The sequence below is a fragment of the Kockiozyma suomiensis genome, assembly GCF_038497685.1.
Source record: "Kockiozyma suomiensis strain NRRL Y-17356 unplaced genomic scaffold V2V93scaffold_11, whole genome shotgun sequence".
Taxonomy (NCBI): Eukaryota; Fungi; Ascomycota; class Lipomycetes; order Lipomycetales; family Lipomycetaceae; genus Kockiozyma; species Kockiozyma suomiensis.
Genome location: NW_027117674.1, coordinates 118,330 through 134,338, shown reverse-complemented (window position 1 = coordinate 134,338; position 16,009 = coordinate 118,330). Strand labels below are relative to the sequence as shown.

The 16,009-nt window shown below is 45.9% G+C and overlaps 6 protein-coding genes across 6 annotated transcripts; 2 read left to right on the top strand and 4 right to left on the bottom strand.

The window, feature by feature from the left end:
* Positions 1-628: 628 nt before the first annotated feature.
* V2V93DRAFT_381563 (uncharacterized protein) lies at positions 629-3,314 on the bottom strand (the record flags this gene model as incomplete). The annotated part of the gene is made up of 3 exons (XM_066912110.1): positions 629-2,876; positions 2,952-3,058; positions 3,135-3,314. 3 exons carry the CDS (start codon positions 3,312-3,314, stop codon positions 629-631), a joined length of 2,535 nt encoding a protein of 844 aa, XP_066764393.1.
* A 416-nt stretch (positions 3,315-3,730) lies between these two features.
* Positions 3,731-5,145, bottom strand: V2V93DRAFT_373039 (uncharacterized protein). The gene has a single exon (XM_066910876.1). It carries the CDS (start codon positions 4,989-4,991, stop codon positions 3,870-3,872), a length of 1,122 nt encoding a protein of 373 aa, XP_066764392.1. The 5' UTR covers positions 4,992-5,145; the 3' UTR covers positions 3,731-3,869.
* A 385-nt stretch (positions 5,146-5,530) lies between these two features.
* On the bottom strand, positions 5,531-7,690 carry V2V93DRAFT_51729 (permease for cytosine/purines, uracil, thiamine, allantoin-domain-containing protein). The gene is made up of 2 exons (XM_066912716.1): positions 7,195-7,690; positions 5,531-7,133 (listed from the first exon to the last, which is right to left on the bottom strand). The coding sequence occupies exons 1-2, from the start codon at positions 7,304-7,306 to the stop codon at positions 5,584-5,586; spliced, it is 1,662 nt and encodes a 553-aa protein (XP_066764391.1). The 5' UTR covers positions 7,307-7,690; the 3' UTR covers positions 5,531-5,583.
* A 2,532-nt stretch (positions 7,691-10,222) lies between these two features.
* Positions 10,223-12,176, top strand: V2V93DRAFT_373032 (mitochondrial carrier domain-containing protein). Its single transcript, XM_066910875.1, has 5 exons — positions 10,223-10,944; positions 11,042-11,438; positions 11,506-11,617; positions 11,682-11,721; positions 11,779-12,176. The coding sequence occupies exons 1-5, from the start codon at positions 10,570-10,572 to the stop codon at positions 11,845-11,847; spliced, it is 993 nt and encodes a 330-aa protein (XP_066764390.1). The 5' UTR covers positions 10,223-10,569; the 3' UTR covers positions 11,848-12,176.
* Positions 12,177-12,715: 539 nt separating this feature from the next.
* Positions 12,716-14,074, top strand: V2V93DRAFT_373031 (60S ribosomal protein eL18). Its single transcript, XM_066910874.1, has 2 exons — positions 12,716-12,919; positions 13,196-14,074. The coding sequence occupies exons 1-2, from the start codon at positions 12,808-12,810 to the stop codon at positions 13,645-13,647; spliced, it is 564 nt and encodes a 187-aa protein (XP_066764389.1). The 5' UTR covers positions 12,716-12,807; the 3' UTR covers positions 13,648-14,074.
* Positions 13,906-15,776, bottom strand: V2V93DRAFT_373029 (uncharacterized protein). Its single transcript, XM_066910873.1, has 2 exons — positions 15,236-15,776; positions 13,906-15,162 (listed from the first exon to the last, which is right to left on the bottom strand). The coding sequence occupies exons 1-2, from the start codon at positions 15,542-15,544 to the stop codon at positions 14,224-14,226; spliced, it is 1,248 nt and encodes a 415-aa protein (XP_066764388.1). The 5' UTR covers positions 15,545-15,776; the 3' UTR covers positions 13,906-14,223.
* Between the last annotated feature and the right edge of the window lie 233 nt (positions 15,777-16,009).

Here is a 16,009-nt window from a genome sequence, read left to right as displayed (position 1 = left end):
TGAATTGATTGTACTACTCGCATAGAATCATACTAGGAGTGTGTCAAGTACCATTTTGAGAAATGCAAACCACTGATAGTCTCCTTCACTTATATTCAGATCTTAACTAGATTTTTGAATGCCTTCATTGCACGCATAGTATCATCTCCATTATTGTTTTCTTTCAGTAAATTTTTCAGAATTAGTATCTAACTTGGCACCCGCCCACTCATAGAGTATTCAACAACAACAACAACAACAGCAGGATTTGCATAACACAATCAATATGATCAACATGATCTAAACTGGTATTGAGCGTGGCACTTTGTCTGATCCTTTTTTTACCATTGGCATTGAAAGATGACTTGCTTGCTTCTTTAATGCTATCTTTAACTTCGCTATGCAGTGTTCGTTCCGTATCATTCTTTGCCCATCTGAAGGCTATACAAATCTGGAACACAAATGCTGTTGCAAAAAGTACAGCTTCTGATTTCGCGTCATCTCGAGTAGAATCCAACATTTTGTGGTACCAAAATGCAACACAGACCCAGTCCTAAAGGAGAGTCACAACTGTTTGTCTAAGTCCGCGCTGATGAGAAACTGCCGCTTACAGTCACCCTTTGAAAAATCGAAAAATTTTTTTCAGTGCTTACGATAGACCCTCCGGTATATGCGCTCCAATCTCATCAGGAGCAGTGGCTTGATTCTCATCAACGCTAGAACCCATGAAAATAGAAGAAATATCATCCCACAATACCCCCATTTCCTGCCAATCAAGGTATAAATGATCAAACGCCACAGCCTCATTATCTAAGAAGTTGACTAACTCATCTGTACCCATTGATGGTGGGGGGATTGATTGAGGAGGAGACAGTGGTCCAGCTGAATGATTTCTGCTTCCTGGAACCTGCTGTCGTGGATCGTCTAGCCGTAACAGGGGAGTAGGCGCAATCATCGGTAGTGGAAGTGGCGAATCCTGCTGCTCAAATGTAGGACCGTTTGTAAAGTTTGTATTATCTAGTAGTGCGATAACACCCCGCGTGTGTTTAAGCTGCGGTCCGTCGCTCGTCATTCTCTCGCGCAGTTTAGGCGACGTGATTTTAGACTGCGGCTGTGAGGTAGATCCACTGCCTGTCGAATGCTGAGAAGGTTGTTGCTGTCGCTGATGCTGATGCTGTAATTGTGTCGAAATAGGATGTTGCTGAGCTTGTCCCGCTCCAGCGGGCTGTACTTGAAAAGTGCCGTATCGCTCTCGCCACACCCAAATACTATCAAATAACACACTCGGCGCCATTCTCGAGACAAGTTTTAATTTCGGCGAGACATATTTAGGAGCCGCCCCATCACGAATAGCGTCCGCGCGATCTTTTGAATGAAGCTTCCAAAGCTGAAACATAATTGTTGAAACTCGAATTGGGAAATCGTTCTCTTTGACCGATGATTTTCTCATAATTGCAATAGCGCTTGCAAAATGTCGTTTGCCGGATGTGGTATCTAATAATTCAGCGAGCTTCGAAAATTGAAGCTTGAAAATGACAAATGCGGCAATTACAATATCGATCTGAAGGTATAGCGGCAAATACAGCAATTTTGAAAAATTCCCTTCTGCGGAGATATTCTCGTCCATAGTTTCGACAAAGGCAATCGTTGCAATCGCGGTCTGGTACGCTCTGATCAAATCGTCGGAGTACAATTCTGGATCATCGTTAAGAAATGCAAATGCATAAAGCTGCGTGCGTGTGACATGCAATAGAAGTTTACTGATGTCAGACTCGAGATCTAGATTCACTTCTAGCTGATCGAGTTCTAGTGCTAATACCTTCATCAAAGATCGCCGCGTGACAGAGTCGACATTGCCACACGGATCTCGTACATCTTGACACAACAGTTTGACAATTTTGTCATTAAACATTGCAAGTCTAATCTGCGTCCTTAACTCAGATGGCATAATCATAAAAGATTGCGGCTGTAAAGCATTTTCAATCGACCAATTGTACATTGAAAATGTAGGATATCCCATTGCCATTGACAATAATTGCGAAACGATATTACAAGCAACCCATGTCTTTGCTTGTTCCTGAGTCTCAGAGTATTGCGGACTAACTTTGACTCTGCCAAAATCTTGCGTCCGACCCATACAGTGTAATCCCAGTTTTACAGCGTTGAACATCGCCAAACCGCAGGAATGCCAGCATGGATCAGAATTGAGGGATCCAGCGGGTGGAGGCCACAGCGTGAATATCAGAATAGCTTGTACGTCATAGGCTGATCGCATAGGTAAATTAAGTTGCCGAGAAACGAGATCCTTGACTTTAGCTGATAAAATAGGGAAAAGCGCGACATCAGAATATATACGTGAGGCAGTCTCTAAAACAACCCAAAACAATAGATCAGACTTCATATAAACATGATCTGGTCCCTTTGACAAATCAAGCATTGGTAAATATGGATGATAATGAGCTTGGTATTCTAAAAACAGCCCCTGGATCTGCTCACGAGTGACTGTTAATCCGTTTAGTGTTCTAGGTGTTATTTCATGCAGTAGAAAGACGTGATTTTCTTGCTGCGCACAGGAAAATTGCGCATTACTAGGTACCAAAGATGGCGGAATCGAACCACCTGCCTGCTTATTTGGTAATTCTGAAGGATTCTGATTATCGTCACCATTATCATCGTCGTATTTTAGGATTGATGAATCACGAGATCGCTGCGAGGCAAGGGCAGGCGTGGAGTCGCCATCAGCAGTAGTTGTATCTGCGCCTTTGGCCGCTTTCTCTACTGGCGACTTACCGCGGGCAAGATCAAGTAATGTGCGAGAAACCATGTCTTGGTCCGAACTTTGCGATTCTAGCGAACGCCGAAGTTCTTCAACTTCCTTTTCCACAGCAGCTAGGCGGCTTTAAAAGATTGTTATTAGTATATCGACGAATACAATCGAAGAAATATTCTAATGTTGAGGTTGAGTAACTCACGCTCTTTTGTATGTTCTTTTAAAACTGCTTTGTATAGAGCATTGTAGATTCCGTTTCTTGCACCTCGTGCATATATCAGGCGATCTTTCATATGCGTCGCATTTCACCTTCAAGAGCAACAGTCAGTCTCCGCACACATTCTCTCTAACTGAAAAAAAACAAAGAAAAGAAAAGTCAGAATACCTTCTGCTGTCGACACTCGACACAGGCTATTTTTCTCAACCTAGCAGCAGCGGCAGCGTCCTCCGGCGACATAGAAGCCATATCTCCGTCGTCGCTACTAATCCCCGCTCGAGAAGAAGAGCCAGGAGTAAGCGTCGATAACGGGGTCTTTGCCTGACTCGAAGCCGACGGACTCAGCATATCTTGAAAAATCAAAGTGGCTAGATACACAGGTTATGAAGCCTATATTTGATTTCTCATTAACACCATCTGAGTAATACTGCTAATCTCAGTGGCTCGCGCTATCCCTCTATGCCCAGCTCCTAACGGAAATGATAACAAACTGGAGGCCCGAACGCGTAAACAAGACAAGTCGTTGCAAGATGAGGGCAAACCCAGAAGACGAGACGGGCTTGCAGTAAACGCGTCTTGGTAAAACTAACTATCTTGGCCAAATACAGTGCCGAGTAAACAAGTTCTGAGCGAGCAAAAAAGTGCCGGAATCGGAGGGCGATGTCGGCAGCGGCGTCAAAGTTGATCCGAAAAAAAAAAAAAAAAATAATAATACAAATCACGTGGTCAAATATTATATACAGCTATGAATTCGTATATCGATATATTGTCAAAACTTGTAGTTGCTTGTATTAGTTTGCTACAAAAAAGCGTACCCCATATAAATTTTAATGATGCCTATATTTTTATAAAAATAACCTAAACTCCTAATTACTAAATCCTTCCCGCTCATCAGCTCCCAAATTATTTCTTTGCAAAACTAGCGGTAGGCACTTCAGCCTGTGGTGTAAGTCTAAACGCATGGCGTCTCTCACCAGACTCCCAGTCCAACAAAGCAGAGTGCAAAGTACGACGATTATCCCAAACAACGACAGACTTCGGCTCCCAGGAGGCACGAACTTGGATATCAGAGCTCTTGCTGATAAAGTCGTAGAGGAAGTTAAGAATGGCATCCGATTCCTCCCGCTTCATGCCCTTGATGTAGCGCGAGAATTGTGGGTTAACGTAGAGCGACTTCTTGCCGGTAACGGGATGCTCGCGGACAAGAGGGTGAAAATTTTCAACAGGATCACGACGAACGATACCGCCCTGGGCGCGTGAGGACTGGGCCTGCGCAACACCAGAGTGAAAAACTTCAAGAGTGGACAGGAATTCGCGGAAGGTAGGCGATAAACGGTTGTAAGCCTCAGTAGCGTCGGCAAAAATGGTATCGCCGCCGGTTTCAGGGCCGTCGAGCATGGCAAGGAACGTAACGCCGGGGGGTTGGAGCTCGTAGGAGACGTCAGAGTGCCAGGCAATCGAGGAGATGTGGTCTTCGAAAAACGAGTCGTAAACCGAGTCGTTCTTCGAACGATAGACAAGATGCACTTCAGGGTATCCCTTGGGTGCGCCAGAAGTAGGGTGAATATGATTGCGGCCAAAATGGGACGAGAACTTGAGCGCCTCATCGATCGAGAGATCAGCAAAGTCCTGGTCGCGGAAAACGACGACACCGCGCTCGGCAACAAGACGAGCGAGCTCATCGCGACCAGCGGACGACAATGAAGAGAGTTGCACGCCGCGCACTTCAGAGCCAAACTTTGGTGTCAGGCGCTTGACTTTCTGGCTGCCATCGACAGGGAGGAGGTTGGGAAGAGCAGGATCGGCCTTCGTACCAGGATCGACAAAGTCAAAGAGAGTCAAGGGCTCATGGTGCTCGCTGGTGTCCCATGTAGGCAGGTATTTGGGGTAGGACGCCTCCTCGAAGGCGTCACCAGCAAGCACGAGTCTTCCCTCCTCGTCCTTCTCGACGGTGGTGGAGTTGTCGCGAGTCTTGCGGAAGGTTGAGGCCGCAATTGACTGGATGGTTGCGAATGAATTCGACATTGTGTGATATTTTTAAGTAGAATTGAACTCGTATAAGTATGAGAGATCTAAACTGGCAGAAAAAGAGTGGACGGCAGCGAGCCAGGTGGCTTATATTTTTCTAGAGGATCCCGCAACTATTGCATGGTCTCGAGCCCGGACAAAAAAATACGTGGGGCTTACATAAACAAAAATAGTCAGCTAATCCATATCAAGAAACTAGACTTCCATAAATGGCTTAGCGTAGATGATGTGATCTTGCACCACTTCTCATTCTTTATATTCGTTCTTTGTCTGCTGCTGACAGTGTCCTTTCATGCGATATCATTGTCAACTGGTTGTTTTGCTGTTATATCTGCCGTTGTATATTGCTACCGCCTACTCAAGACTGACTTGGACTGCTCAGCGAGATCCCGAGATCTCACAATTGTACTGCGTGTCGTGTCTTTGCAGCAGTTTTCGCGAAACTGGCTTGGTTCATGACGTGATGCATGACTCAGTGAAATGATGAAAAATCAGACTACGATCGCAAATATAGAATCATGAAGAATTATGAAGAAAGAATTGAATTATAATTGTACAACAGAATAAAAAAACACACCACAAAGTAAACTTACGACTCCTTAGTCTTTTCGTCTTCAGCGGATGTAATCACGACCTGTTCCTGGCCATACACAATCGATTCTTGCTCATCACTGTCTCTGGCTTCAATAATGTCGGTTTCAGGATAGACCGGATACGGCACATAGGTCTCTTTGGCAGGCCAGATCTTGCACAGAGCCCAGTACGAGAAGCAAGCAGATAAGGTGCCGTAAAAGTACGCGACATTGTAGAGGTGAGTGACGCCAGCCGAGACAGTGATGTGTGAGTTGACAGTGGGAATAAAGCCGGGTAGAAGAGGCACCCAGCCGATGAAGAAAGCGATGAACGCGCGCCAGTTGGTTCCCCATTTATTGTATCGGTAGATTCCATTCGAGTCGTATAGCTCCCAGACGTTGTACTTGCGCTTGTGGACGAGGTAGAAGTCCGAGAGAAGGATTCCGACTAATGGTCCAAGCCAAACAGAGTATCCAGACATAAAACTCAGGAAAGCTGGTGCTCCAGTCAAGATGTTCCAGGGCGTCAACGCCCAAGATCCAATAACGGCAACAATGAGCTGGCCACGACGAATATTGATGTATTTGGGGAACAAGCAGTTGAGATCGTTAGCAGCCGATACAGAGTTAGCCGCAATATTGACGGCAATCTGCGAGATCAGGAAGAAGAATGCGCAAAAAAAGGCTGCAGCACGGCCGCCTCTCGAAGTCCACATGTCAATAAACTGCAGAGGATCCCATAAGAGAGTATTGTATAAAATTCGCGAGCCCTGCGCAACAACGACACCAAAGAAAGTGACTAGACATCCAGTTGCAGGCAAAACAAAGAGGGTGATATAGGCAGCGTCGTTGGACTTTGCATAGCGAGTGAAATCGGGTACATTCACGGCAAGAGTCGACCACGAGCCAATGTTTGCATACAAACCAGACATGAAAGCCCATCCGAGAGCGGAGCCTTTGAGGGTCGAGTTTTGCGCCCACAGCTGCGAGGCGTCAACCTTTGCAACGGTCCATCCCATAAGAGCGAAACCAATGATGGGGGTAGTGATTGCCTTGATGGTGAAAAGCCATCTCAATTGGTGCATGGGGATCATATGCATGGGCACGACGATCACAAAATATACAACATAAGCTGTCATCATTTGAGTGTCGATGTTTGCGTTTGATGCCATTGTGTTTGCAACGTTATGAAACGACGGCCAGATGGCGTAAATCATTGACCGTACGCACTCAGCACCAGTGTAGGCGTTGATGCCATACCAGAAAATACCGACAATCATACGCATTATAATCATAAGATAACTAAAGTAGAAGCCAAAAGAGGCACGCGCCTGGACAGAGAAGTTGACATGGTAAGTTGAACCCCAGACACCGTTGAGCACAATGACGGCTGCAATAATGACTTGGGCAAAGGTGACGCAGAGTAAAGAGTCGCGCCATGACATGCCGACATCCATGAGCGAGGCGGCATTACGAAATCCGGAGGGTGAGAAGTTGTCACTGATCCAGTACATGACGAAGTTGTGCGTACGCCATGTACGTCTGCTGATAGGAACAGGATCAAGGTCTGAAAGTTAACTACGTTAGAACGAACTCGCAGAGGCAGAGAGAGAAAGAGCCATACGTACCAGCATTGGAGCGGCGACCCTCGTTAGCAGATTCTAACTGAAGACGCTTGAGCGTGCGCGACCATATGCCGCCAGAGGGCTCGGTTTGAGAAATCGGCTTGTCGGACTGCATCGCAAGAAAGTATGGGAATAAGGACAAACAGCCCGACAGATGGCAGACAGAGTAGAGGTGGGGATGAAAAAAAAAAAAGCAGGGCAGGTATAGAGTCTTAATATATATAGATACACTAAAGCGGTACGAGACTTCAAGATTCAGATAGTTTTAGGGACAGGTGACGGAACCCAAATAACATGAGGATGATAAGGATAACGATTGCTTAAGAGAAGACACCGTGTCGGGTGGCTGATGATGGCGGCGCCACCGAAGAAGACCTGTCTGAAAATGGAAAAAAGTAGACGGCGAGAGGAGATAGAGACAGAATAGCCAAGACAGCTAAGACAGCTAAGACGGGCATGGCAAGACAGACAACAGATAGGGCGATAAGAGAGTATATATTTGAGCAGCAAATAGGTGCAAAGGTACGAAGGAGCAACTGAGTGGGGCCCGTGAGCGGAAGAAACTCAGAACGGGCATGGCCGACGGAGGCAAAGCTTCTGTCCAAGCACTGCACGGTCCGGTCTCGGCAAGGGTGACAAACGGCAAGGACGGTCAAGGAGCTTGAAATGCTATACTGACAACAATGGTTTGGAAAGTATAAGAGGTAGCCCAGATATAGCTGAGAAATTTGAAAGAGGCAGATATATTGTAGGGGATCCCATTTGGGAGGCAGAGTTGAAAATAATAGGGTTTTGAGCTAAAGAGCGCGGCAACGATAATCCGCGCAGCGACTCAGTCCTAACGACGCTGAACTCTGTACTCTATCTGCCTTCGGACTGGTTCATGTGCGGACTATGTAGTCGAGGCGTAGACGGAGCAGGCTGCCATAGCGGCTTGGCAGCTCATGAGCAAACCTGTCTCGTCTTGGCTGACGGGGACCTCTTATGCTCGGTCTTCAATTTCACCGATGTTCCTTCAAGAAAGGTCATGCTGTCAACAATCACTCCTGTCTTGTCATTGAATAGCGAGCAGCGAGAGTTCAGCGTCTATCGCGAGTAGTAAGCAGTTAGTGTTGATAATTTGCTGAGAATTTTGGGTACCAGAGTTGGCTGCTATGTACCTGATGCTAGTGGTTAGGGATTGAAAACAAAATTCGTAGTGGCTCGTTTTGCGGGGATTCTAATGAGGGAAATTGGTTATATGATTCAAGCTTGCACTGCAAGCCAACACTATTCGCATGAACTCGTTGAAAAGATGTGGTCGGATAGTCGTAGGGCAGATATTTGTTCTCTAAATCGTATAGACAAAACGAGCCAAAACCCTGATTTCTTGTCCTTGGCGGGCTCAATTACGATCACATCTCCAATATGCATATTCAATCTCCATCTCAGCTCATCGCGGTGTCTTAGTTCTTGAGCAGCATCGGTCTCAGGATGCACTGGATACGGCACATAGGTTTCTCGACGATCATCGTCAACAGACTCCGGCTTCATTAGATTGAGTACGCGTGACCATAGGCTGTCAGAGATCTCGCGTTTAAAAGTCCATTTGTCGGACTCCTGAATGGATAGGGCGGCTGATGATGCTAATACCATGGTGAGCTATCAGCGCTAACAATTAGTAATAATTGACAATTAGTAATAATTGGGGCCGAAAGCAAATAGATTGTAGGAGAGTGTGAGAAGAGGCAAATTAATTAACAGTGAAAACCAAATGATGATTAATAGTGAAAGTAGATTAATTGCTGATAGTAAGAGCAGGTGGGCATCGAGCCCCATTCTTCTAGGATGGCTATACGCACTTCCGTGGCTTCCTTAAGGTGTAACAACTTTAGAAACTGAAAGAAGCACATGTAGATAAAAGGAAGACTCAATTGATGATAGGCACACATAATATCTCACTTGGGTTTTGATAGCATCGAGTTAGTACAGAAAGACCAATATCACTAGAGAGCAGTGAGACGACAATAGAGAGTCTCTCTGAGAGATATTCTGATTCGTATGTAAGATGATCGGTCGTGTTCATAGGTGGGGAAGGAGCTGGAGCGGTCATGCCCGATTGAAGCTATTTAGCCCAAGCACTGCACAATTCAATCCCGCAAAGTTAGCGCAGGGACCAAGACAGATGTAGAATATCAGAAGATTGACAGTTATAGATCATGTGAATAATGCTGGCAGCACAAAATGTAATGGCAATGAAAGAGCAAAGAGTCTCTAGCCATCTCCAAGGGCCATTGTACACTGTTCACAGACAGCCATCGCTGACCTTGTATAATAATCTATGCCCTCTTGTACCCACCTTCACCCTATTTCGGTCTCATCTTGTCTTAGACTCATTTGTTTATTTTCATCATCGGCCCAGCGGCCTGCCTATACACCTTACTTGCACTTATATTCTGGTTATCAGCCTTGAGTACCAAATTAAGATATCGCTGCCTGCAATGGGACTGATACTGCCTATCGCTGTTCTTCTTAAGCGGCATGCTCTTGTGCTTAGTCTTGCTTCAGCATTGAGTACTTTTCAATTGATCATATTGTGATGCAATAGCCATTGACTCACATCCTGGATATGTAAGCTCTACTTGACCTACTAGCAGCACAATATATCAGTACCACACCCTTATTTGCTCACACCTAGTAAAATACCCTGGCAGCCGCAACTGGCTGTCCAGCCTAGCACGTGAGAAGCAGTTGCGATTCCTTTACGAAAGCGCGACCCCCGGGCTGCTCGGTCTCTTGACAACATAATGGTTTGGCCACTTGCTTGCTGGCTCAAAGCTTGCTTGTTTTGAGATCTGTGTCGTGACAGAGCTGTCTATTTATTATCCTACGCGTGAGCGCAGTGTCGAAATATGGGCCAGCATCGCTCAGATAGAGCCACAGACAGGCGGGGCCTGCTTCCCGACGCCGGGCAAGAGACAACCACCCCGAGCAGGCGCACTCTGTCCTGGTCGAATGCCATAAGCGTAGACAATAGTAGCATTATAATTCTTATCTGCCTCCTCTGCCTCTTCTTCAAGGATATGTGCAGCAACAGACAACAGCGCTGTCGTAGTGTTCTCTCTCACGGCTGCTTGCGCGACTGTGCAGTGCACGAAAAGGGAAGCGCGTGCTCTGGTTTCGTCGCCGACGCGCCACTGTTCTCGCTCTCCCTTCCCCAGTTTTTATCTCACCGCCCTCCTTTTCTCCCTCTCGGCTCCGTCTGCATTCGCACTCGCAGACTTGTTCCTCCTTTTATCCGGCCTGTGGATACCTCCTCCTAGTCACCCGTTCGTCTACCTCCCCTCCTAACCCCGCCGCGTCGCTCTGCGGCTGCCATCTCGTTCCGCTCGCGCGACCATGAGCCTTTCCTCCTCCACCACGAAGACTCCCGCTCCCGCGCAGCCTGAGCCCTCCAGCAATGCATTTTCACAGCCCACCTATACTTCCGCGTCCATCAGAGCCTACTTTGCTCGACCGACTGTGGCTGCATTCGTCGCTGGCGGTGTTGCGGGCGCCGTCTCGCGCACTGTAGTCTCTCCGTTCGAGCGCATGAAGATTATCATGCAGGTTCAGGGTCCCGGCTCGGCGAATTACCAGGGCGTTTGGGGTACCTTGTCGAAGATGTGGAAAGAAGAGGGCTGGAGAGGCTACATGCGTGGAAACGGTATCAATTGCGTTCGCATCGTACCATACAGTGCCGTTCAATACAGCAGCTACACAATTTACAAAGATGTGCGTGTTATCTTCCTCCCCTCCCCCTCCCCCGCCCTCCCCTCTTTTTATTTTTTTATTTTTGCCAAATAGACATGGATTAACATATTGTTTTTAGTACATAATGGAAGAAGGCAGAACTGAATTAGACACTCCGCGTCGTCTCTGCGCCGGCGCTCTCGCAGGCATTACCTCCGTAGTCGCGACCTACCCGCTCGACATTGTTCGCACCCGTCTCTCGATCCAAACGGCATCAATAGGCAAACTACACATTAATCGCTCTGAAGCTCCAGGCATGTGGAGCACAACAAAGCATCTTTATCGCACAGAGGGCGGTTTTCTTGCCCTCTATCGCGGCATGATTCCCACCATTATCGGTGTTGCACCATATGTCGGTCTCAACTTTGCCGTCTACGAAAGTATGCGAGAATATGTTGCTGATGATTATGGAAATATTGGTGCTGCCGGAAAATTATTATGCGGTGCAATTAGTGGCGCCGTCGCGCAGACTCTCAGTATGTTTGTCCGGTGAAATAATGTTGGGTTTCTGTTTTCTTCTAGATGTGCTAATTACTGTTTTAGCTTACCCGTTTGATGTTCTCCGACGGCGATTTCAAGTAAATACGATGAAAGACCTTGGTTTTCAGTATACTTCGGTTTTGGACGCAATCATTTCCATCACAAAGAAGGAGGGGTGGGTAGTTATTTCATATGGCGTCACTTTGCCAGGCACGTGCTGACTGAACTTTTAACTCTAGAGCTTTTGGATTATATAAGGGTCTCTCGGCTAACTTACTCGTACGTACTGTCTGTTATGCTGGACTGTTGAGATAATTGTATTAATCAATCACATAGAAAGTTGCTCCGTCGATGGCAAGTAGCTGGCTCAGCTACGAACTAGTAAAGGACTTTTTACAAAGATAACCCTGCCACTGATATTTCCTTAACCATTATATTCGAATAATCTTTGCATTTATAATTATTTAATAGTTGATCTTCTTTCATCGGATTTTCCTTTATCTCATCTCTTTTCTTAAAATAATGCTATTTGGGTATTTCAGGGTTCTATATTTAAAGTCTGTCATCGATTTGGCTCGGTTTGTATAAAAGGCAAATGCTTTTTTGGTTTGTGTCATTTGTCGATAGTGAGGTAGTTTCTTTTTATTCGTGTTCGTTTTAGGTGCACCGGATGTGAGCACTAGTGTATATTGCATTTTGTTTGAATTAGTAAATGGCATTCATTTGTTATCTTATCGTCAGTCAGGTGTATTGAAGGTGCTGAGCCGCACAGTAGATACTCCGGTTGGCCTGATCGCCGATTTCAGTCTTTAGACGCCTCTACATAATCTACATCAGCCGCGTAAACTTTTTCAATTTTTTGGTGTAGTATATTATATACTTTTGTAGATTGTTTTATCATTATATTTGCAATTGGATTTGGTGGATCCGGGTTGTCAGATTTGTTCAAATGCGCTAGATCGCGGCTACTGCTCAGACAGCCGACGAGACATCGAGGATCGGAACAAAATGGAATCGATTGGAAGCAAGGCAGATTAGCAGTATTTATATTTTTAATGCATGAGGAATAATACTATAACACAAATTATTTTTTTAACATCCCCAAGTAATAAGAAACAGTGACTCGTATACACTTTCAGTCACGTGATGATAAAATAGACCCTACAGTTATGTAGGGTTATTTGCTGTCGTGACTGCTTTCCAGTCCCAGCCTGAGCCGGCAGAGACCGCGACCAACAACGCAAGCCAAAGCAGAGCGCAGACAGCGGTTAGAGCAATATCGAAAGTTGCCGCCCTGACTCTAGTTTCCTATTTCCCCGAATTTTTTCAGCAACACCCGCTTTTTTCTTCAGGAATAATTCAGCAATGGGTATCGATTTGTTGAAGAAGCAGCACGTTAAGAGCAGCCATCGCGCTGCTCCCAAGTCTGACAACGCCTACTTGAAGTTGTTGGTCAAGCTTTACCGATTCTTGGCTCGTAAGTTGTGTTCAGGTGTTTGCGATGGCGACTGCAGGTAGATTTGGGATTGGAAGTCTTGTGAAGGCACTCGAAGATTATTCTTAAAGAAAATTGCTGCAAAGATTGTTCAGTTGAGAAGAGTCTTAGAATTAGATTGAGCCAGTGAGGCACGAATAATTCTATAAGCAAGCTCAGAATATTATTACAGCACTCAGCCCGAACTCAAAGATCACTGCAGCCGTCGTTGTAGTTAGAATATATGCTAGTTTTCTGTTGCTAACTCGAACGCTATAGGCCGAACTGACGCCAAGTTCAATTCGATCATCCTCCGCAGATTGTTTTTGAGCAAGACTAACAGACCTCCTGTGTCTGTCACTCGTATCCAGAAGGCTGTCAAAGCCGAGGGTAACGCTGAGAAGATTATTGTCGTTGTCGGCACCGTTACCGATGATGTTCGTATTCTTTCTGACTTCCCCAAGGTCACCGTTGCCGCTCTCCGCGTCACCGCGAGTGCTCGTGAGAGAATCGTCAAGGCCGGAGGTGAAATTATCACCCTCGACCAGCTTGCTCTCCGATCTCCCACTGGAAAGAACACTCTCCTTCTCCGTGGTCCCAAGAAATCCCGGAAGGAGGTCAAGAGCTTTGGCTTTGGTCCCCACAAGCACAAGGTCCCCAAGGTTCTGTCAACTGGACGCAAGTTCGAGCAGGCCCGTGGTCGTCGTCGTTCGCGCGGTTTCAAAGTTTAAATTATTCTGCATGTATTGTTTGGGTTTTTTATTATTTTGCGTGCGTATATCTGAGTCGGTGGGGTTTGTGTACGTAAGGGTCGATGCAAGGTTATAGCGAATAGCTATCTATTTGTGGTAGCTTTTGTGTCTATGTACAACAACAACAAAAAAAGAAGTTTAAATCAAATCTTTTATAAAATGGATTTATTTTTTGTGTTTTTATATGAAAGCATGTATGGGAACCAAAGAGTATTAGTATATAATATGAAAAGTATCGTGCGATTATGATTGATATTTATTGTAAAACCCTAGACTCTTGACATTTGCGATCGATGAATCGTCGAAGTCTGTTCGCATCAGTAGTTGGTAGCCATACATCTCAAATTTAGACGGCAAGATTTACATAAAGGATTTCGCGTAGGCAAGAGATTAATATAAATAAATTCAGTCAATGTAGTACTCCGTATCCACATACACATTTAACGCCATATCAGGCAATATACAAGAAAATTATATCACCATACAGAAGAGACAACCGAACCAGATTGCGCCAATATTCTTTGTTTGCCAGCAGCAACGGAGAAGAATAAAGGATTAAATGAATAACCCATTACAAATCTCAAGACTGCCGTAGTCCCTGCAGTAGCGAACAGTGAGCTCACGACCTATGCGCGCAATCAACCGATCTTCCCAATATTTTTTACTATTAGTAGAACTCAGTAATGAGCTTGATTTCTCGCTCTGAAGACTGAATGTAGCCGCGGCAGCTGTGTTTGCCATAGGCGAGAGAGTTTCGGGTACAGAATCTGAATCAATAAAACGTTCACCAAAGAGTACGTCGAGGACTTCGTCGTCGAAACCCATTATGTCGTGAATTACTCGACGCGTGAAGCGATGCCAGAAGCCTTGGTTTGCGGTCCCGTTGGAAGAACGTTTCTGATCGGTATCAGAGTGCATCGGTTGATGCTCAACCCGTGATGGTTGCTGTATACGACGAATAGATTCCAGAAAGCTGTATGGGGGTGTACTTTCCGGGTTTATAATACTGAAGGCCTCGCCTGTAGACATTGAGTCAGTTAGGCTGCTATTGTGCACGAGCAATGACCGCTCGGTCAGACGATTTGGTTGAGATGCAAGACTAGGCATGGGAGTCCTGGCGCGGCTACCGTCTGTCTCACTATAGTTGTCGTACTCATCATCTTCTTTTTCCACTTCTTCGGTAGGGATCCCCCAGCTTGATATACTACTAGATCGACGACTCGAAGAGCGTGTTTGCAATCTTCTCAATTCGCGGAATAATTGCTCAGATTGATCTAATCTCCACGCATTTATACGAGCAGTAATTTCATCCGACGAAAAGGATGACGCCGACTGCGAGAGCTGAGCATGCGATGTGGCAGTCGGCGTGTCCGACGTTAATACCTCAGCGATGGCGATAGTAGGGTCATTAAAAGATCCGTTGCCGTCGTGTTGTGGGAATGCAAAATTGGCTTTCGCGATCGGAATCCCTTTCTGGCAATCATCAGGAGTATTCTAAATTGGACATATTGTAAGATAAAATGCTCATATCTCGGTGGGTGCACAAAAAGACGAAGGATTAACTCACTGTATTTGCAATATTCTCAGGATCATGCTGATCATCATCTACTTCTTCCCCTTCTTCTCCATCCTCCTGCTCGTCCTCGTCTGTTATTCCATCGAGGAACGAAGAACTCTCGCCAGCTGAAAACAGTACCCATTCGTCGTTGTCCATAGCAGTGGCTACCGCCGCGGAACCGGACGAAATAGACCCCAACGACAACGCCGATACGGATGACGCATGGCGCCCTCTGTTCTGGACTGTGTTGGAAGATGAGTGAGCGGGCTGCTGCTGAGCGCGCAGGAGTGGGTGCTGCGCAGGATTGTAGAATGCCATTACGGTGAGGTGTATCTGATGTCCAGAAGCAAGTATGATATCGCGGCGGCCAGATGTAGGGAAAGCGGTGATAGAACCTGGTCGCAACCTCGATATATTCAAGACTTCAACACTTGAAGTCAAAAACGGCTAATAAATAGGCAAGAAACCGTGAATTAGGAGAATTGCTGAATACTACTGATAAATGAAAAACGCCGGGACCGTGTTCGGAATATAATCAGATAGTCTAAAGGGACGAGGCTCATCGGCATCATCGCGCGTGGCGGCTGGGATAAGGCGTAACTGAAACTCCCAACGCGCGTGTCCTAGCCGAAAGCGGATCTAGTCCCGCTCAGCTTACGCCGAGACCTCTGAGGGCAAATTTTGGTCCAATGAGTTCAGCTATTATGATAATTGTTATAAATGAATGTATGGTATACGTTTGGAATTTGCATATGTACAAAAAAAGCGGCAACCTCCAGACAA